We start from the raw sequence: 22433 nt of genomic DNA on the forward strand, positions 1-22433 counted from the left end.
CGAAGAGTTTTCCTGTGCAATTCCGTTATCTCATATTTTTGGATTTTGTAGAAGTGTCCGAAAGGTTATATTTGGTGCCAAACACACAGTAACGCTTGTCAGAAAAAACTCTGATAATGATGCAATATGGCGAGATGCTGGAGTTGATCCTGGTAAGGTAGAATTAAGAAAACTATCTCTGTGGATGCCAACAATGTCTCCATCAATCGCTGAAGAACAAAAATTACTTTCTTTTATGGATCAGGGCGGAAAATCGTTGTCATCATGGTTAGCAAGGACAACAGATAGTACTTCTATCAACGCTCCTGGACTGTTCACGTGGCAATTGGGATCACAACAGGGAGTATCATCAGCGCGACATATATTTATCGCGTTTCAGGCAAATTCTAGAATAAATAACCAGGAAGCAAATCCAATGATATTTGACACACTTGGAGTTTCTGAAGTTTCATTAAGAATAAACGGACATCAAGAACCCGCTGAGGATATCAATCTAAATTTTGAACAAAATGATGTTGCACGGGCATATTATCGATTGATGTCTTATGATGGGCGTGATCAAAACGTTGACACTGGGCTGCAGATATCTCAGCGTGATTTTACAACGTTGTATCCGATCTATTACTTTTCGTTGGAACATTTGGATTTATTCAGAACATCTGTCGTCGATATAGTTATTCGGGCTCGCCTGGCACCACCACTTCCTGGAGCTAGAGCAATCGCGGTCATACTTTCCGATAAAGCAATGTTACTTGAAGGTGCTAGCGGCCGAATGAGAGTCATTGATGCACCAGTGGAAAACCTGTAGGTTTTCCAAAAACTTGTAACATTGTTTTAATAGCTCAATTAGATCAACATCGTATTAAATAAAATGTCATACAGTCATGTTAATGTTACACTGACTCCTGGTCAGGTGAAGAAATTACAATCGAAGAACGCGAGCACATGTGGGACATCAATAACTCTAAAACACGATCAGCTAGCGGGTGGTCCAAACAAACTGTCGCTGACTAAAACCCAACAAAAACATTTCAATAAAGCGAAACAAGCAACGACTGGAGTTCGACTTGATCTCTCTCCGGCCGCGGTCAAAGATATGGTTAAAACAGGAGGTATATTTCCTCTTCTCGCCGCGATACCAGCACTGATAGCTGCTGCTGCTCCCGCAGTCGCAAAAGCAGCCGAGTTAGGAGCTGTTGGAACCGCAGCTGGAATGGCACTAAAGAAAGCCACCGGGAAAGGATACAAAAAAAGGGATCCGGTCTAAGACTACCGGGAACTCCTCCGTCATGGTACCCAAAACGGTTTTGAAAACGCTTCCAGCATTGAAGCTTCCAGCTTCTAATTTTGATTTACTTAATGCTGCTAAACAATTGCGCATAAAATCCTTCAGAGGTGTATTTATGCGAGATGAATTACCAGCACGACCGAATAATCCAGAAACAGGAATTATTAATCTCGACAACAAGGAAGGCCCTGGAACTCACTGGGTTGCTTACGCGATCGATCCACGTGGAATTATCTATTTCGATTCGTACGGGCTAGCACCGCCAGTTGAGTTTCTCAGGTACGTCCAAAGATTTTCAATTCCAGTTTGGCAGTCAACGTTACCAACACAAACACTAACCGATCCTCCGATATGTGGTCAGCAGGTATTGAATGTTCTTGATGCGATCTCGAAATCAGCGATTCCTGCTCACAAAGCCGTGCACGAATACACGCTGAAAAACCATCAATGATTTCCAAATTTAAACAACCCCATAACAGATAATGGTTGATATTTACGGAAGATCAAGCAGAACCAAGGAAGAAAAAAAAGATATCGATTTATCGAAGTATGCGACCAAAGATGAAATTGATGATCTTTTAAATTTGACCGGGATAGACCCAGATGAGGTTGTTATTTTTCAGGACAGGCACGGCAAACTAAAAACCAGTAACATTAAGTGGAATGACATAATTCGCAGGGTTATTGGAGCTGTCGCGGACAACATTGTTGTATTCACTGACAGCGGCAGAATCAGAGATTCGTCGATATCAATTGCGATGCTGCGAGATGATGCACGAAAAGTCGCCCGGGAACGTGTAGCGAAGACCGGTGATACAATGACAGGTGAACTCAGCATGAATGGCAACAAAATAACCGTGCTAGCGACACCGGAAGGTCCCGAAGATGCCGCAAACAAACAATACGTAGACACCATTGACGGTAAACTAGCCACGTTGCGAGCAGAGTATGATGTTCACGTGGGCTCGTTTACAAGATTTAGAAGAAACTTTCAAAAAAATAAACTGATGAGTCCATTGATAAGTTCTTTGGGGATCCTCCAATCGTCGATGTGAAACTCGTTGATATCAAGAACGACATTGACACGATCAAACAAACACAGCAGGATATCGTATCGGGAATTCCTGAGATCGTTAACAAAACCAGTTTGATTAAAGTCCCCACTGGAGTTACCCCCGGGCATATCACCAACATCGTATTCACGGTATCATCGGGATTCGCAACATGGTCCCGACAAAATAGCACTATCAAATACACAGCAACAGCCACTGGCGTGTTGTCTGTGTTTTCCGCCGCTAAATTTGAAATCTTCACAACATATCCCTGGAGACATTCCACCGATAAGTATTCCGGGGTTGTAACTGTAATACTAAACAGCGGAACCGAAGAAATATTTATACTTGAAGCCACAGACAAGAAATTAACCGCAACATCTTACTGGTGGTGTTTGGAATTCGTCGCAGAAACACCTCAATTGGTTACGTAAATAATAATAAAAATGAAATCAGCATCAACGACAACACTGTCACCGATGACAACGTCATCAAGCGCCCAGCAATACCGGTATGATCAGGTACGCGAATGGCAATCAACGTTGAAAAACACCATTGACAGATGCGTAACAAAAATAAAAAAATACAAACGGCGCGTAACCGCGCTAGACACAATAGTGTATTCGGTATCCGCGGTGGTTGCATCCACGGGTGTGCTATTGTCAGCGCTGACACCAGTAACTGCTGAAATCGCGATCACAATCACAATTTCAGCATCAACGACGATCGCAGGAGTTACCAACATCATCGCAAAAAAAAAAAAAATCCTCGTGCGCGATAACAACACTACACGCGTATGAGCGGCTAAACAGCGCGGCCAGCAACGCATACTCGAAATTATCCTCGTTGATATCATCCAGCGTAGACGACAACAACATATCAGATTCCGAATTCACGTTGATGTCTGGCATATACAACGATTACGAACGTGCGAAGAATCTTAATTTGAAAACGATGAAGATAAATAATGACGGAGATACTTCAAGAGATAGCCGCAAATACAACTCCGGTAAGGGCCACAATGATATCAATATCGTCGACGCAACCAGAGTTCAGCATTAATTTTCCAACTGCGATTCCAGTTACCGAAATAGCGCTGGCACAATTACGAGTACATCACAGTTGGCCCAATATCAGGTCGACATCATTTCACGGACAGTTGACAAATAACTCATTTGTTTTTTCATATCAGAATAGCGCTGATGGCACACCAGATTGGAATACTATTACACTTCCCACTGGGAGTTATCAGATAGAGGAAATCAACAAAGAAATACAGCGTCAAATAAAACGTATCACCGGAAAAGAAACAAAAATATCAATCACTGCACACGAGCCAACGCTGTCCACGATCATCGAAATCTCAACACCGGGTTACGCCGTTGATATCTATAACAGTTGAATCAGAACAGTATTAGGATGGCCTCGAAATCCACCACCGGCACCACCGATACCACCCCCTGCACCCGAAAAATCCGATTATATCACTGACACGAAGTCATATCACGGAATTACACCCGGTTATAGGCCGCGTCTGGATGATATAAAAGGTGCAACGGTGGATAGGTGGATCCCGCCTCTTAGCGATGGCGGCGATATTGTGTTGACCTTTACTCGTGCAACATATTCAACGGGAGTGGGAGAATTAGGATTTTCGTGTTTATCTGAGCGAAATTACTGATTTTTTTTAAAACTATTAATGTGGAGCACCGCGCGCAACTAGCGCATCTACGGCAACGCTTCCAAGAACATCTTTCTGATGTAACAGGTTCACGTGGAGAAATTATTAAGCAAATCGAAATATTAAATCAGATTGCCGCAGATATGGAATATATTAACCAACGAATGATTCAGGTAGTAACTAACAGTAGCTCCATCATTAAACAACAATTTTTGGATAAGTACTCGCTGACCGAAGCTGAACTGCCGAATTTTAAATTACCAGGATACGTTTCCCCGGTCATCTTGCGAAAATTCGTCACTGATATCGTCGATGAATACTTCGATGACATACTTGCACAACACAAACGAATACTACCAGAACCCGTTATCTTAGCACACAATAATTCCACCAGCGGTGATGGCCGGCATATTTCTCCGGGCATCGTAGCAATCCCTGATGTCGTCGCGGTCAATCTTGTATGTGATGTCATCGATGGCAGTTACAACATTGACACGACAACATCGAATCAAGCCCAGCAAGGGTTTATACTGTATTCATTTACTCCTAGAGAGCCACCTGGATTTTTGATTGTGCAAGAGCCAATCAATCCGGTATCGTTGCGGTGTCATAATCCGACGCTGACAAGGATGAATTTTAGAGTCACTGACCAACAACATAGACTGTTGGACCTGCGTGGGGAGACGGTTAGTATTAATTTGCTGGTGAAATCCTAAAGGATTTTCGTCCTAAGGACTTTCATCGTGAAACGATTTCCGTCCTAAGGACTTTCATCGTAAAAAATCGAAGATTTTTTCAGGGACTTTCATCTTAAGACTTTCAATTAGCGCTATCGCTATCATAATAATGTCCAAAAAATCTTCGAATTACCAACAGTATGATTCCGATGAAGATCTCTCTGACAGTGATTTTGTTGTCAGTGATGAAGATGAAAATGTGTCCGACATTTCCACTGACAGTGATTTCGCTGACAGTGACAGTGAAACACAGCGTGATTGTGAATCTGAAACACAAAGTGTTTCCAGTGATTCCGATGATAGCCCGGTTGGCGTTTCCAACGACATCACCATCAGCGACAGCACTGTCATAATAAATTATATTAAATGAACGCGAAAATAATAGTATGTATCAACACGTGAAATGTTCCATCGTTGACAAAAGCGCGCTTGAAGAATTCATCCGAAAAATATTTACCGGAAATCATTCCCCGGGCGTTGTTAAAATAATCATCGATAAACACGGCAATGATGACTTTTTACTGACAGATTTTCAGCTGAAGCAACTCCGCGTAAACAATATCACGATGATTACTTGTGATGCAGACCAAATCCTCAGTGTTGCTCACTTGTGCATTTCACGGGATCATCTCAGTAAGATCCTGCAGTGAAAATCCTTTAGGATTTTTAAAAATATCAAAGACATTTCCATTCTGAAATTCGAAGAATTTCAAAAATATTTTACTTTATATATATTTTTTTTACCACTGACCAAAGTCACGGATTAATGGGGGTATTTGCTGGTAAAATTTAACAAAACAGACAAAAGTCACAGATTCATAACGGTATTTGCTAGTAAAAATCAACAAAACAGACCAAAGTCACAGATTCATAACGGTATTTGCCGGTGAAATTTAACAAAACAGACCAAAGTCACGAATTTTGTGGGGTATTTTGCTATGAAAACCAACGAAATCGGACAGTTGCATAATTTACACAGTAAAAAAAAAAATATTACTTTTTTTTTACTTCCTTGACTTCGTCAAGGATTTCACTTCTAGGTACCCGATTTCACTTCCTTGATTTTATCAAGGTATCGGACGAAGTCAAGGTGAGGTATTTACTTCCCGTTGACTTCGTGAATGACTTCGTCATAGATGACTTCGTCATCGGTGACAAAGCTATCATTGACTTCAAAATTCTCTGGATTTTCAGCAGACATACAATGCTTTAATTTCCGGACCCGATTGTTAATTATCTTTTTAGTTTCATACTCGGCTGCCAGTGCCAGCCTGATCTTTTCGATTGCACGAGACAGTGGAACAAATTCATTTATTTGTGTCTCCGCTACGCTGGCTAGCGATTTATACAAATTATTTTGGATCATCTTTATGAATCGATATTGAGCAGGAAGAATATAACGCCCTGCGCACTTAGCTTCGTATAATGATTCAAAATCTGACAGAATAGTTTCAACATTTAGTAATATATTAAATCCTTGTTTTTCTAATTTTTTAATAGCATCACATTATTGATATTTTCTTGATTCATATTTATATATATTTTTATATCTTTAAATATTTAAAATAAAAAAACATCACATCTCCTTTGAGTCTCTAGGGTGTCTTATGACATCCTACCAAACTCAGGAGGGGGAGGAAACACTACCCCCGATTGAGCTCCTAAACTGCCAAATAACAGTCTAGAAAGCTCAGAGGGTGTGTTTGCGAAACGACGAGACATTCCCCATTTGTGAACCTCCTAGCTTACCATTTGATATGCTAGCAAGGCTCATATGTGGATAACACATAACATATAACTTATCCTAGTACTTAATTCTAACTTATCCTAGGGACGGCACAAACATATAGTATTTACAGTAGAAGCTATTTACATCAGCAGTTGTATTTACAGCAGTATAGAAGCTATTTACAGCAGTTGTATTTTACAATTGTATATATAACTTATCTTAAGACGGTACAAACATATAACTTAATTCTAACTTATCCTAAGACGGCACAAACACATAACTTATCCTAGGACGGTACAAACATAATTCTACATCCAACAAGTTGCACACCCACCCCCGAAAATCAATCCCGATTTGGGGTAAAAGGTTACCCCGAAACGGGGCGATAGCGGAGAAGGTTGTGCAACTTCGTTGGGTTTCGAAACACCAATATAGTATTAGGACGATATTGTATATAAACCGACTGATACTTGAAAGTTCAGAAATAGCTCAGCGTGATTTGTTTAAAACGTATTTTCTTAAATATGATCATGTGGAAACCACAGATGAGCCATAAACCCGAACAAGTGTAATAAAATAGCGATATTGTCTGTGAAAAAAAAGATAAATACGCGTTTACGTTGATAAAATCCGGAAGATAAAATCATTCTTGCGCTGTCACCTTGACTTGTCAAGGGGAAATAAAGGGAAGTTATTTACTTCCTTGTGCAGAAAATCGTCTGCTCGTACCTGTAATACTGCGCTCGATAAATTTACCTATTGCACAAGGGGAGGGGACTAATTGCATGAGATATGCCTAACGGAGTTATCTCCGTTAGGAAAATCATCGTGATAACGAAATATAATTTTCTGATTATTATACTTTTTTGCCAACGCGGATTTGGTTATTTTTTCTGCGACTTTTCGTACTGAGGGTGAACAAATACCGAAATACTTGCCAGCTGAGGTCATTGAGCGAAATGTTATTTCTTCTTGTGTATTTAAATTTATAGACATAACTGCCCTAGACTCTCTCTTCCCCCCAGTATTCCCAGCCCTACAACTTTCTCTCTGCGTCACAATCCTCAAATTGGATAAATTATTATTAAGTTTATTACCATCAATGTGATCAATTACAAGACCTTTTTTGATCTCTCCGTGGAAAGACTCGTACACAACCCTGTGAATAAGAAGAGTTTTTTTTTCCAACAATAAGTATTAAATAACCAGCATTATTAACAACACCAACTGGTTTTTTCACTGTACAGTGTCTCACTATTCCCTCGCGAGATGCTTCGTAATTTTTAATGGTTGGATGTGAGACAAATTCTTGATTCATATATACTTCATGTATTTGTCTAATTTATAATTTGTCTGAAAACCTAGTTATATAATCACTCTCGGATTTTAGCGCGTCTCCGTTATTTTTTTATTGTAATATCGCTTGAGTTCCCGGCATCGTTTCCCCCAGCACCCCGCACATAATTGTGTTTTACCCCTGACACCAATGAGACATCGCAGGCAACGAATAGGTCCTGTGCTTCCTCGTTTGATGATCTGTATATGTTCACCGCAGAATTCCTTCCTACAGGGCTTACCACAGACTGTTACAGATCCAACTTTTAACCATCTGCAATTGTTCATTGTATATATAATATTTTGTTATTTAAATATTTGTCTTAAATATAACATGGAGGAGTTTTCGAGGTTATCCGCAGTTGGCGGCGGGAGATTCGATCTTGACAGGGTAAACCCGGATCCACGACGACGGCATCTAACTGATCTGTTCGATATTATCAACGAGGGTAAGAAAGAATTCCGCGACGACGGCGCATCTCATGTATGGTCGACATTTAAAATTATCAGCGACGACGACGATGTCATCGATGACGACATCATCGATGCTACAATGACTGATGCCCGAGCAAAATCAATTGTTGATTATATTGATTTTCATCAACGTGAAAAGAAATATTTTTTCAGAATAAAATTTATTGTCAACGTTGAAGACGATACGTGGATTATCCGTGACAAACTCGACCCTGTTCATGCTAACGGAAAGACCGCTCTGTTAAGTAGTGGCTGTAAACCAGGAATGCTGACCGGGATTGATATACCATATTACGCTCGAGCGTATCCTGTAACCTCAGTCATTTATGGAATATATCATGTAAAAAAACCAAAAATTGATAAAATCGCTCCGATGCGAATGACTGCGTCGACGACTACGTCGTTGGTGTTAAATTGTGTAGCCGAGCGAGTAATGGAACATTTTAAAAACACAAAACGAGGAAACGGTTTAACCGACCTGCGACGTAAAAAAATAACATCATGGGGTGAATCGGTTAAAGATACCGGGGCAACAATAAATGATGTTGCTGCGCTATCAAGTAAATTAAAATACTCAATAACAGTAAAAACACTAACCGGGGAAATATTATACAGTTCGAAGCATTATAAAAAGTCAGGAACACCGATTGAAACTATTGATCATAATTCGCACGCGTGGACTGATGCGGTTACAATATTTCCACGAGACCGTGTTGTCAAGTTTTATCGTGGAAACATATACGAGGTTATTTACGCGCTGAGTAAAACCGACCCTGTGTCGGTGTGGTTATTTAGGAGCTCCGAAGATTCCGAGTGTGATCAATTTGTGAGACCCAACGGAGAATTATACAGAACAGAATCGTTGCAGCAACAAATGAAAAAACTCGCAAAAACGTATATGAGAGATGCTAGCGATGAGCAGTTATTGGTTAACTGTTTTACAGTTCCAAGTGTTGCCGCTCACGCCGCCAGAGAAAGAAATTCGTGGAGACCAACCCGAAGTCAGTTTCTTTCGGATATACAATTAAGTTGTGTCGAGTATGGTCATGGCGGGTTGTGGAATACCCGGTATGACTACCGGGATATGATTTCCGTGGATATGATTGCCTGCTACCCAGGAAGCTTTCTCGGGAACGGCGAGTGCCGCGAATACTTTGCGCGGTTTGGACACCCCACGAACTCGATGACACGAGTCGCCGTAAACGGCGTTTTACCCGACGCTGACCTGACAGGATTTGCTCGTGTGACTTCGTTTGAATTTGCTGCAGGACTTCATCCGTGCTGTTATGTTTGGTTTGGCAGACACTTCGTCGAAAAGCGCTGGGTACCAATAGTGTTATTGCGATACATGTTTGACAGCGGCATACTGGTATCGTTGACTGTCAGCGAAGCAATCATATGTTATCGACCGCAGACCTCAGTTTGGTTGCCAACACCAGAACGTGTAACTCTCGATGAAGTTATCGAAGAATGGACACAAGCACGTCCAGAAACTCCTATTGATGCTATCCGCGAAGGAGCTCCTGAAATTCTCAAGATTAGGCTCAAAAACAGTGAAATCACAGCGAAAGATCTTGGACGAAGAATAATCGGTAAATTTACTCAGGGTGCAGCATTTGATCATAAAATGCATCACTCGCGGTTGATTATCGATGAAGCTGAATTGGATTTTATAATCGCCGACGCGGTTGCCAGAGACATATTTTGTAACAGGGAGGATGTGTTCTTGTCCGACGGGAAAAAGTTGGGCACAATTGTAAGTTATATCGACGGAGAATCGCCTCAATACACGTATTTGAGATCTTCAATGCTGGCTTATGTTTCTATAAATTTGTTATCGATGGTAAATCGATTTCCTGGTAACGCAGTCAGAGTTGCCACGGATTCATTTTACATCAACAAGAAATATTCAGAATCACTGACCGGTATAATGAAATTCTGCGGCGGAGATGAATGGGGTTCGTGGAGAATAAAAGCCGAGATGTTGCACGAGTATTGTGAATCCGCTGATGTTGCAACAGAGGATAATTATTATAAATCAACAATGCCAGAAATATCTTCCGCACCGTCTGTGGATGATCCAATCACCAGACATAAAACTGTTTATTTGAACGGGCCGGGGGGTCTGGTAAAACAACTCGAGCGATTGAATTATTTCGATATTCAGATATGATTGTGCTAACACCTACACACAGACTTGCCAGAGAGATGAAACAGCGAGGAGTCAATTCTTGTACTTATCACAGCTTTTTCAAATACAGCGGCGGTACGTGGACGCCAGATCGAATGGAAACAAAATATATCAATGATATAATAATTTGGGATGAGATATGTACGGTACCGCTGGAAACGTTAAAAACATTTCTTGATTGGCTGTTAACGAAAAATACCGCAGTGATTATGTGCGGCGATCACGGTCTAGCACCTCCGTTTGTCGGCGCATCTCCGCATGATTGGCTGGGGAATTTTGTTGATTATCACGAAGAAGTGTCTGATGATTACCGAGCACTTGATGCAACGCTGAAAGAATTTAAAACACTAATCAGGCTACAACCGAATAAAATTCAATGTGAAATCATGCGCGAGATGATTCCTGAAACTTCGATGAGCGACTTTTTACGCATATGGAAACCAAACGATTTGATAGTGGCAAGTAGAAAGATAGTCGGAGACACACTTCAACAACAGCTATTTCGGTTACAAAAAATAAAGTTTCCAATGCTGCCAACGCCGTTATGTTATAGACCAACTGATACGCGGTTATAAAATATAGATGTTGATATTCCAGGACGCCTGACTGCGTCAGGGACAGAGAAACAGAATTTAGTGCTGAATGATATTGTGTTAGTTGACATCGATGCTGTTGAGGATGCACTAGCGATGAATAAATCCCCGTGGACGCTAGGATACGCAATGACAATTCATTGTTCTCAAGGACTGACTATCTCTGATACAACTGTCTGGATCATTGATGATCGAATCGAATGGTCAAACTTAGTCTACTTGGCGGTGTCCAGAGTCAGAAGAATATCTCAACTGCGAAAAATTGTCTTGGAAAATCCTTCGGATTTTAAATCAAACGCTGATAAAATTAATAATGAAAACAACAGCAACATAATAAGAAAAAAACTCGCCGGTTACAAACAGAGTGACAGAAAAAAATAATCGCGATTTTGATCTTGACGATGACTTCGTCGTTGCGCTGAAACAACAACAGAATAATCACTGCGCGAGCTGTAATTGTATAATGCTATGGCAGTATTCGAATAAAAATTCAAGACAATTTACCATAGACAGAAAAGATAACAGTCGCGGTCATACACATGATAATGTCATGTTGACCTGTCTTGAGTGTAATCGACGTCGGGGTGCCAGCGCTAGTTAAGTCACTTCAGTGATTTTGGCGGCAATTGTGTGTCCTCGGGAATTACCTGAAGTTGCTCACGGGTGAATCCGCGTTGAGGAGCAGTTGAATCCAACCTGTAGATTGCTGGTCTGCCAGTGGATCTTGTCACGGTGGATATGCTATGTGTGGTAACACTTCAAATTGGGTCAGTCGCTCTTCGTTTACCACCTTCAAGTTCGCCTGGTTCATATAAATATCTTACAGTAACATTACCCAGTATCGGCTGCGCTGAAGAATCACGTCGTACGGGTATATTTTTTGTCGTGATCGCGATGGAAGGTTTCATGTTGGTTGTTCGAGTTATTTCATTATTTAGCGCAGCTATCACGCTTGGTAATCTTGCAACCCATTCGCGCGATCTCGTATCTTGAATAAATTCCTTCGCGTATTGATATCCAAATAACCGCTCAGCAAGTGTTCGATTGAATCGCTCAACAATTGCCTGATCACGATGAATTTCAGTGTGTCCTCGTCGTATGGTGACGTTATGTTGTTTCATCAACGATGATACCGCACCTTGAAATTCTTTGCCAGGATCAGCTTGTAGCAGATGTGGCCATCGTAGACCACCTTGTGGTCCAGGTCCTCGCCGATAAATTCTTTCAAACGCAGAAGCAACCTCAGATGATGTTTTAGTCGTTAACGGTTCCGCATCTTTGTATCTACTGGCAACATCAACTATGGTTAACGCGTACTTGTATGTGCGTCTTCGGATAGTATCATGTGGCAGAAATAATATATCAGCTTGATGAACCTCATTTGGCACACTAACATCGAAATGCGCGAAGTGAATTTGTTTGGGGCGCGGTAGATAAATTTGCCATATTGCCTGTTTCGATAGCCAATTTTTGGCAGTAACCGCCGTAACTTTTGCTGCTTCAGCGAGTTTGCTAATTGCCGCGTTACCTCTCCAGTATCCGCTTGGGGAATAATAAATCGACTCCATTATATACCAGTACCTAACGCTAATTTACCCTTCATTGCAGTTTTTATCAACCAGGATGCTAACCTTTCTTTGAAAGATTTATCAGGGATGGCATTTAACGCATGAATTAATTTCACGTCCGCGAGATGGCGCTGTTGCAAATCCTTGCTTCGGTAAGCTACATCATGAGCATGGCACGCGCTATCAATAGCGTTTATCGGATGCTCGCCGGGTTTGGGCTGGTTGTCACTGTCAAGTCTGATGTCAAGTCTGGTTCCAGGACCGCAGTAGTTGTATCCGGGAAGGTGTTTTTCTCCGGATACTTTGCCCAAGGAGTTCCAGGGAGTTTTCCAAGTTGGACTGCGATGTCACCTCCGCTAAAACCTTGCTTTTTTTTAAAATCTAAATTTTTTTGTGCCACATCGTTCACACTTGCCTGTAAGCACTTGTCGATTATTTTTTGTTGTAATTGTTGTTGTATCCGTAGTTGGGTTACGTGCTCGGCATTTCACACAATATAAATCCATATTTATTTTATGATATATTAAATGGAAATCACTGACTTTTATCGCGACAAAGCGACGAGAGCCAATTAAACATAACTCAGTGCTACCAAATTCTGTTCGAATGATTATCATAGGTCCATCTGGGTCGGGTAAGACACAGTTGTTACTTAATTTAATAATGAAGTGGATGAAGTGGGATAAATTATATTTGAAAGCACCGTCAGTGGACGATCAGCGGTGTTATCAAGTGCTAAAAGATTTTACTGAAAGTGCAAAATCGATAATGGAAAATCAAAGTGATTTTCACGAAGATGTTATTGATTTTATAACTGACATCGAAGAAGCTCCATCCGTCGACGACATTTATAGATCAATTAACAACCTAGTTGTGTACGACGATGTGATGTTGGATAAACAAAAAATCCAGCCAGAATATTCTCCCGTGGTCGACACAGAAAGACTGATGTCATTTATGTGACTCAGCGGTATACACAAATTCCAAAAGTGATCAGAGATAATTGTAACGTTCTTGCAGTGTTTAACGGAGTTGACGCACACACGCTGAGAAATATTCATCAGACTTGGTGCAGTGGTGACATGGACCTCAATAAATTAAAAAATTTCTTTAGTCATGCTCAACGAAAACCACACGGATTTGTGACGATAAATTTACATGATCCTCGGACACAATACCGAGTTGGGTTAGATACATTTTTTAACTAAAAATCCTAAAATGATTAGCAGCAGAGAGACTACGCCACCAACGTCGTCGTCAACGTCACCCCGCGAAGAAACATTTTTTATAGCGAGTTATCGCTGTCGAAATAACCCCGTTAGCCAGAAAAGAGGATTTAGTCATCATAGTTTCTGGCTAGAAGGGTTTATTTTGCGAAATAAGACCTTCTATCAGAAATGTTTTTGATAGATGGTCCTGTTGGACGAAACAGTTGGTGGGCCCAGTCACTCTGCTGCTCATGCAAATGCTAATACATGCAAGAAAACCAGTTCTGAAACTGTTTGATATTTATATCAAATCAGTACTACCAGGATATCCCCAGCCCAGAGGACCATTGCAGACCTTCTGTAGTGTAGGCATTAGGTAACATTACGACTAGCATTAGTCCAAGTTTCATACGTTTATGTTCAATGGTGTAATAAAGTTCAATAATAGTAAGTTAACACATAAATACTCAGTTCGGACAGACTAAATAATACAATTCTAGCAGTTCCTGGAAAGTATGTTGATAATGAAATATATGCATAGCTTAGAATTTAAAATCAGTGCGACTCCGTTCGTCATGAAAGGTGAAAGTGGACAAATATTTATGATTAGCTGCGTTCCCTTTCTGTGAGAATGTTTAGTAAAATCATCGCCCTAATCTGAGACGCTAATCATGTAGATCAGTTTTATTAAAAATTACTGTAATTCATATACAAATAAGAGACTATAAACTATATTTGTACAAATCTCTAAGATCAAGTACCTTGGACGTCGTGGTTTTCTTCCAACTTTGCTCATCTCTACGCAGCAGTCCCCTTTCACTTCAACTGAAACAAATAATATAGGCTCTAAATAGTTCTAAATATTACTAGAATATAGATTGCAATATGGAGTACTTGTTCAAAGGTAAACTTGTTTAAGAAACTACCAGTTGAACAACCCATTAGTATTTGCTACTTTCTAAACACGCAATAAATCTAAACAAATGTTGCATCATTTACCATTAGCAGTTCATAGGAAACGTTGTTGTGTTTCTTAAACAGTGAACCCATTTTTGTACCACTGCATTATTAATATCTCCGTTCACCTTTATTATCAAAAGATAGGAATACAGGAGACAGTCCAGAATCTTTAGCATAAATGTGTATGAGGCAGGAGTTTGTATAGGATTGGATTTTATTACAATAATATTTGTCGCTTTGGGTTTTAACATCAAATAACGCTAATTACATCTGGGACAGAAATGATCATAACAATACTACTGTAATATTTCGGATTTAGTCAACGTTTGGTGATTTTATGGAAACGAAAAGGAAACCAAATAGTCTAGTGCCGGCTAATTATAGAACTAGCCAGATGGTATTGAAAGACTATCTTTATTTGTTTAATACCTACATTTAATCATATTAACGGTAGAGGGTTATCCACATTTACATATACCGCCATTACATCTGGAGACTGGTAGTCCGTACAAATTGCATTGTTGTGTTTACTTTGACATATACTTGTTAAATTAAAACTTTTCCCACATACAAACACATATAAACTCACATGAAACTAATGTACAAAAACATATGCATTCATATGACATAGGTCGTGGGTGATAAGTTCGTTACTTTATAAAAACTAAAACAAGTACAGCAATTGCTTCATTATTCTGAAGGATGTGTAATTAGCAGAGAAATTCGGAGCAGTTGAATCTAAGTAATTCTGACTGGAATGGTTGAACATCATTTCGAAGAACTGGTGTATTCATCATGGGCATGGTATAATGGCCAAAACATGAAAGAAGCGTGATGTTACGTTATGGGCACGGCGAGTGTTATGATGTGATTTTAAAATCAATACATTTCAGGAGATGGAAGTGTTTCTGGAAATTCAACGTTAATGCTGACTTTCATGTTTTTCATTTTCAACGAGTGACCAACGTGGCAATATATATGTGGTACAATGATATGTATAACAAATATCGCACACAAGTCCAGTAGAGTTTAACAAACATTCGGAAGTAAAGATGAGAAACAGTTAACATATTTGTTTTGAAATAAATTTATCGATTAAACGTTGTTATCTATAACACCCACCTTCGTATTTATATACAATTTACAGTTTGTTTTATCCATATATCCAATCGCCAAATCTACTAATAGGCTTATTTCGTACAAATCCCTATTACGATAGAAGGAAAGGAGTGGAACAATCTTAATTATCGTGAAATCTTGAGACAATACTCGTTAACGTTTTGAAATTCACAGTCGTTGTAAAACCGTTGGAGTTGAAGTTAATAGTTCCTGACGCAAACGTTTCAAGACATTATTGGAAAAGGATTTAAATCAAAGAAGAAATGCTCACCGTTTTAAGTTTTGGACGATGGTCGATTAGGTGGGGACTGCATAAAATATTTCGCCAGGATTTACGTTGGGAGTATGAATTATACAATCGTTGTAGAAATATCGCCTTGTAAGGTGCTTGCCTAAGTCTGCTATCTGAACATTTTATTCATTACTTTATGTGACATATTTCACGTTAGTTCTGAAACATTGTGATCATTTTCATAATAAATGAATTGTTGGAGTAGACTTCTGTAAATATAAGAATATCATATTGACCCACTTTCATTATGAGAGTTACCTCAAATAAGCACACGTATATATATATATATATATATATATATATATATATATATATATATATATATATATATATATATATATATATATATATAACATCTATCTTTACATTCATACATGAATCCTCCAGAATTCAGTGTTTAGCTACCATATATATATTATGTATGAATGTAACGATAGATGTTTGACCACGCCTAAACGTTAAAAAATTGCAGGTATGAAAGTAGTGCCACTTAATACAGACAGTTGTGGGGATCCTATCAAGGAATCGATGTGTAAGCTACTCCACGATGAGGATTGCTTATGCTACGACAACATAATCTCCTCGGTGCTGTGTCCTCATTACTGTGCAAACCAATGTGGACCTGTTAACAGAACAGTAAGGTGTCCAGAACCTAGCATGGTAAGCGTTTCTTCGCTATCGCATGTACACTACGATGCATATGTATGCATATATACAATCAGTTGAAATATAGATTACACTGAGGATAATCAAAGACAAATATGTTGAAGATATAGCAGATAGCGCCCAATCATTAAAGGGGATGATATGATGAAACTGTTCACATCTTAAAACTTGGAGTAGTGCTGTGTATTTTATCTTAATTTCTAATGAAGGATAAAATTATGGTCTTGCTTGCACAGGTTTGGAATATTCACCATTTTATTTTGAAACAATTAGCATCAACCAGACCAGGACCAGTTACCAAGTATGCGTGATCAATGTCATTGCCATATGTCAAGGTGAAATGTAAATCACCATTCCGAACATTTTAAACGTTAGTTCAGTAGAACATATTTGGTTGTAAGTAAATAAACCCTAACGAAAACAATAGTTTTCAACAAAAACTATCTTAAATATATACTAAAAGCAGTTACAATCAACAATACACATTTCTATTTGTATTCACCTTCAAATGTCTGAACTTATCATGCTCTGCTCTTGTAAATCCATACGATAACTCTCAACTTGTATCAAATACCGTATTTTATACAGGTTTGTAATATAGCCAATACACATGCCATGAAACGTTTGCATTAAGTGTAAATATTGTCGTACATGACGCCCACGATTTAAATTACACGAATAAGGTTTGACTTAATATATGCGATGAGCTGACGTAGTTTATTAGATTTGGATATAGAAAACGAGATTCTGGATAACCGTCATGTGAAGGTATGAGGTACGAGATGTGTATTAGTCAAATGTTTTAACGTGTTCTGTACCAAGTTTCTAGTGCATATATACTATGAACATCAAGCATAATTGTGTTCCAATAAGAAAATGTTTGCTGCGTGCAAAATTCCTTCAGGAAACACTTAGCAAAACAGCAACAAACCAACATGTGTATTCATTGGAGTTTTTCAGGTTGTATCTTTCAAATGAATATCAAGTAGTCATTTATAAAATACAATTCTTGCTGGCATCTCACAACAGCAAACAATAAATTCATGACGCTTGGTCTCAGATTAAACTTACAAAATGTGAAGCTTGCATCGATTATTCATGTTTTGGGAGCATTTCTACAGCGATCGAGATTTACATGAAAGAAATATTTTCGTAGATAAAAAACAAGACTTATAGTTTACTGTACTTGTATGGGAAAATATGAACGAGCTTTTCCGACTAATAATGCATGACCATGGTAATGCTTCCGCCAACGACGGTCCAAGCCCGGTTGAAAAAAGAGGAGGGTTGGGAGTGGGGCTAGCAACCCCACACCGTTAAAACAACTCTTGCTACGGAAACGACAACAAGGGAACAAACGACAACCGGCGTTGGGAGCGAAACAGACCAGACAGATCCTTGAGCAGTCTCATGAGTGGAATGGATCCCTTTATGTGGTCTTTGTGGACTCTGAGAAGGCCTTCAATAGACTGCACCGAGCCTCTCTGTGGAAGATCCTACGACAATATGGCATCCCCCAGAAACTTGTCAACGTCATCAGGTCGCTGTACGAGAACTTTGAGTGCAGAGTCATCCACAACAACCTACTCACTGAACCATTCAAGGTGGAAACCGGAGTGAAGCAAGGATGCATTCTCGCCGATCCTCTTCTCACTAGCCATTGACTGGATCATGCGCCGCACCACAGAGGGCAGGAGGAAAGGAATATAATGGACGCTGACCTCAATGCTGGATGACCTGGATTATGCCGACGACATCGGGTTGTTGGCAAGCAGACACCAGGATATCCAGCAGAAGACACAACAGCTGGTACAGACAGCAAGCACCATAGGTCTTCGAGTCAACATAGGGAAGACACAAGTCTTGAGGAAGAACACTAGAGTAGGCGACACAATCACCATCAACGACCAGCCTCTGCAAGAAGTAGACGAATATACGTACCTGGGCAGCAAGGTAGCCAAGGATGGAGATTGCACAAGGGAAGTCACCACAAGAATCAGCAAGGCCAACCAGGCCTTCGCAATGCTGAAGCCCATCTGGAGGACAACAAACCGCAGCGCCCACACGAAGATCCGTATCTTCAAGAGGAACGCAAGCTCGAAGTCTTCCAGACCAAGTGCCTGCGACGGATCATGAGGATCTTCTGGCCAAACATGATCTCGAACGAGGAACTCCGGCACAGAGCGGGCGCAAGTACCATCGCTGAGACCATTGCAATTCGTCGATGGATATGGCTCGGCCACGTCTGCAGAATGCCCCCTGACTCACTACCAAGAGTGGCACTGAGATGGACTCCACAGGGGAAAAGGAACCGTGGCAGACCCAAAGAGACCTGGCGCCGAACCGTGGAGCGAGAACTCAAGACCAGAGGCCTCACCCTGCAGACCGCCCCCATAACAGCAGCCGACAGACCAAAATGGTGATCCCTTGCTGTCGCCTCAAGCACCAGACGGCGCAGAGAGGATTGATTGGTTTGATTGATTGATGGTAATGCTGTATAAGTATAACCAAATTCTTTCATACAAATGCAGTAACCTTTTCTTTGTATGCACATTTTGTTTTTCTAAACAAGGCTTAATTGTAAGAAATAAAAAGTAATCGAATTGATGCTGTATACCAAACAAATATACATCAGTAGGTTCATCAATACACCAAAAATGTATAAATGCTCGCATACCACCGAGTTCTCGACTTTAGTTGGTCTCCTTAAACTTGTTATTCAGAGTCATACTGTGAATGAATGCGCATTGCAACAAAGTTTCCAGTTTGTCTTGAATGGGTAGATTTTTTTCTTTTTTGTCGATTCTACTCAATTCTGCTTTTCTGCTTGTGAGAGCACTGGTCATAGTCTGAACCATTTCATTTAGGAAATGTTACTAACGTTTCTCCTAGATAACTATTTAAATGATCAGATTAGTATTTTCTATACTGTGTCTCTCACGTGTGTTATTGGAATTGCGAATATAACGTTCATACATTTGTTTGATTGAATTTTTAATTTTGACTCACTAAACTCGACCACATCGTTCAGATTGTCATCTCTACATTAAAGTATACGAAATAGCTTCTTTAGTTCATCCACAAACGAATCTAATAAACTACAATATAACGTCTCTAATACATGAGTGTACAAGGTTTTTTACAAAGTAGTTCATAAAACACTATACAATATTTAGACGCACGTGTTCTGTAATATGATACCGTTTAATATGGTAAAATACTGCACGTTTAAGACAATGCCATGTTATCGGCGAATGGGCATAAAATAATATTTACTCCATATTTTGTTTGTTTTTACTTCCCTATGACGAATATATTTTCCTCTTAAACACATATATTGTGCAGGTTTCTTTTTCGTTTGCTGTTCTACATACAAACTCCTTCGTAATACAAGTTTTCATTTTCATTATATTAGTTAATGCCCATTTTTTATAGTTTGGGACACTTTATTACGTTTTGCTTAAAGATTAGCTTCAATCTTAATTCCGATGTCTGCAAATCATTCTCTAGTGTCATATACTTTCACCAGCTTCTCGTTGTTTATAAATAATCCTCATACTAACCTTATCGATGAACGTATAAATCTGCACGTAGAAGTTGATTATAATTCTACTGAGAGCTTGCAGTGCAACAGTATTACTGGAAATCTGAAGCAATAGTTTTCACACCATTTAGTTTACTCTACAGACCCACTCTGATCAAAGTAGAAACTCACATCTAATACTTACTCTCAGTGTACTAATTGCTGCTCAGCCATCACGCGAGAAACTTGATCACATAACAAGAATTACTCTTATATTTAATGACGTAATAGTAAAACTAAACTGCAGACCTTACATTTTGCATTGTGTTAGAAAACTTCTGCTTGTTTCTGGTTTCCGATTTTAATACATTTTCAATCTGTTCATATGTCCTTAAAGCTGGATGTTACAAGGTATCATAAAGGTAAAACAAATGTAGAGAATTTCTACATGTAAATGTTTAATGCATTTATAGAACATAACGTATGCCTTAGACATCCCATTCTCTGCTACAATGTACTCCACCCGAATAATAGTTCGACATGGCCATGATTCCACCCGCTTAGTATAAAAGTCCAATGACCTAAAAGAAATACTGCCGTTTCAGTGTGCTGTGCTTATACGGTGCATTATTCCTCTCAGAGTGTTGCACTTGCATATTAAGCGGGTCCTACAAAGGCCTTTTCGAGCAGTAGCGTTGGACAGTGGTCACGTATTCCTGAAAGGTATTATAATAGGTCAAACTTGTGTAGGATACAAAATAGAATGACTGGTCTAAACATCGATACCAAATGTATTACTCTACGCGAAGAGTAGTTTTCAAATATCAGCGTTGATTTCTTAAATAGGTCGCGCGAGAAGTGAGATATGTGTCCTCCGTTGTATGATTATTGAAAACGCATATAAATTGTAACCAACGGTACTAGCCCTGTTGTCGTATATGTCAAGACCAACTAGCTTGCCAGATGTACAATCTGAGTCGAAGCCGGTTACGCGAGACGTTTTTGAGAAAAGTCATGTAAATGTGCTTGGTTTCGAAGCTTTCAGCTCATAGTTTATCTTGCCACTGTTTTGCGTTTGTCTTGTGAAAACTTTATTTGAAAAGAAAATGAGGCATATATATATATATGTGTGTGTGTGTGTGTGTGTGTGTGTGTGTGTGTGTTACCGGAAATTGTTCTTGCAAAGCGGACATTGTTTTCTACAGATTTTCATTATCATTGAAAAGTGAGTTCTTTTCGTTTTCTTGTCTGAACAGGTATACCATATTGTGGTGAATGTTATTAATACTAGGGTTGACCTTGAATAAGGTATCGAACCATCTTTATTATATTATTACCGAAGTAAGAAAATGTTACAATTTGTCATAGTTTTGTTTTTCTTTTCCAGACGCAGATCATTGGGAAACGTTCAATCCTGAATTATATCTTATACAGTCGGAAATAGAATATATCATTTATGAAACACCAACATTGATTTCGTGGGATAAATCTGAAAAGCAAACTTCCGTTTTATTCGCGTTACTTTAAAGTTGACTATAAAACATATAACACAATTGTCACTTGTTCAACACATATCCTGTTACGGAATCGAAAACGTAAAAAGCTGAATAAATGGTATCAAACTGGATGACATTTGTATAAATTTTATTCTTCAGCTATCATTCTAGGACTGTAAACTCTGAAGATTGTCTAAAATGATTGTTGTCCCATCTTGCGATTTATATTCATTCGGTATTTGTCGCCTTTATAGTTTCTTTCTGATGAGATTGTAAAAGGAACCTTAGCCTGACATTTCTAATGTTTTGTGCCAGAGATATCCTTATATTTCAGTCAAAAACAATTATTTTCTTTTCTGATACAATTAACGCAACTTCAGTATGCCTGACATATATGATTTAACAGAACACAATAAGATAGAGAACGACAAAATAAAATAAACTGGAATGTAACCACCATGAAAACAAACAAAACAATTTGAAATGACTAAACATTGTAGAATAATATTGGTGTAGTAAAA

The 22433-nt window shown here is 39.3% G+C and overlaps 1 protein-coding gene across 2 annotated transcripts in view; it reads left to right on the top strand.

Moving 5' to 3' along the window:
• The window catches only part of LOC149794595 (plasminogen-like), a 91831-nt gene extending 69788 nt beyond the window's left edge, over nt 1-22043 (top strand). For both annotated transcript variants that reach the window (XM_089968884.1, XM_089968885.1), the window contains exons 16-17: nt 16700-16887; nt 21804-22043. In XM_089968884.1, coding sequence (XP_089825010.1) covers nt 16700-16887; nt 21804-21860 — 245 coding nt within the window. In that variant the 3' untranslated portion in view covers nt 21861-22043. The remainder of the gene's footprint in view (nt 1-16699; nt 16888-21803) is intronic.
• Nucleotides 22044-22433: the final 390 nt, after the last annotated feature.

This window comes from Sinohyriopsis cumingii, chromosome 8, assembly GCF_028554795.1.
Source record: "Sinohyriopsis cumingii isolate HCF-2022 chromosome 8, ASM2855479v2, whole genome shotgun sequence".
Classification (NCBI taxonomy): Eukaryota; Metazoa; Mollusca; class Bivalvia; order Unionida; family Unionidae; genus Sinohyriopsis; species Sinohyriopsis cumingii.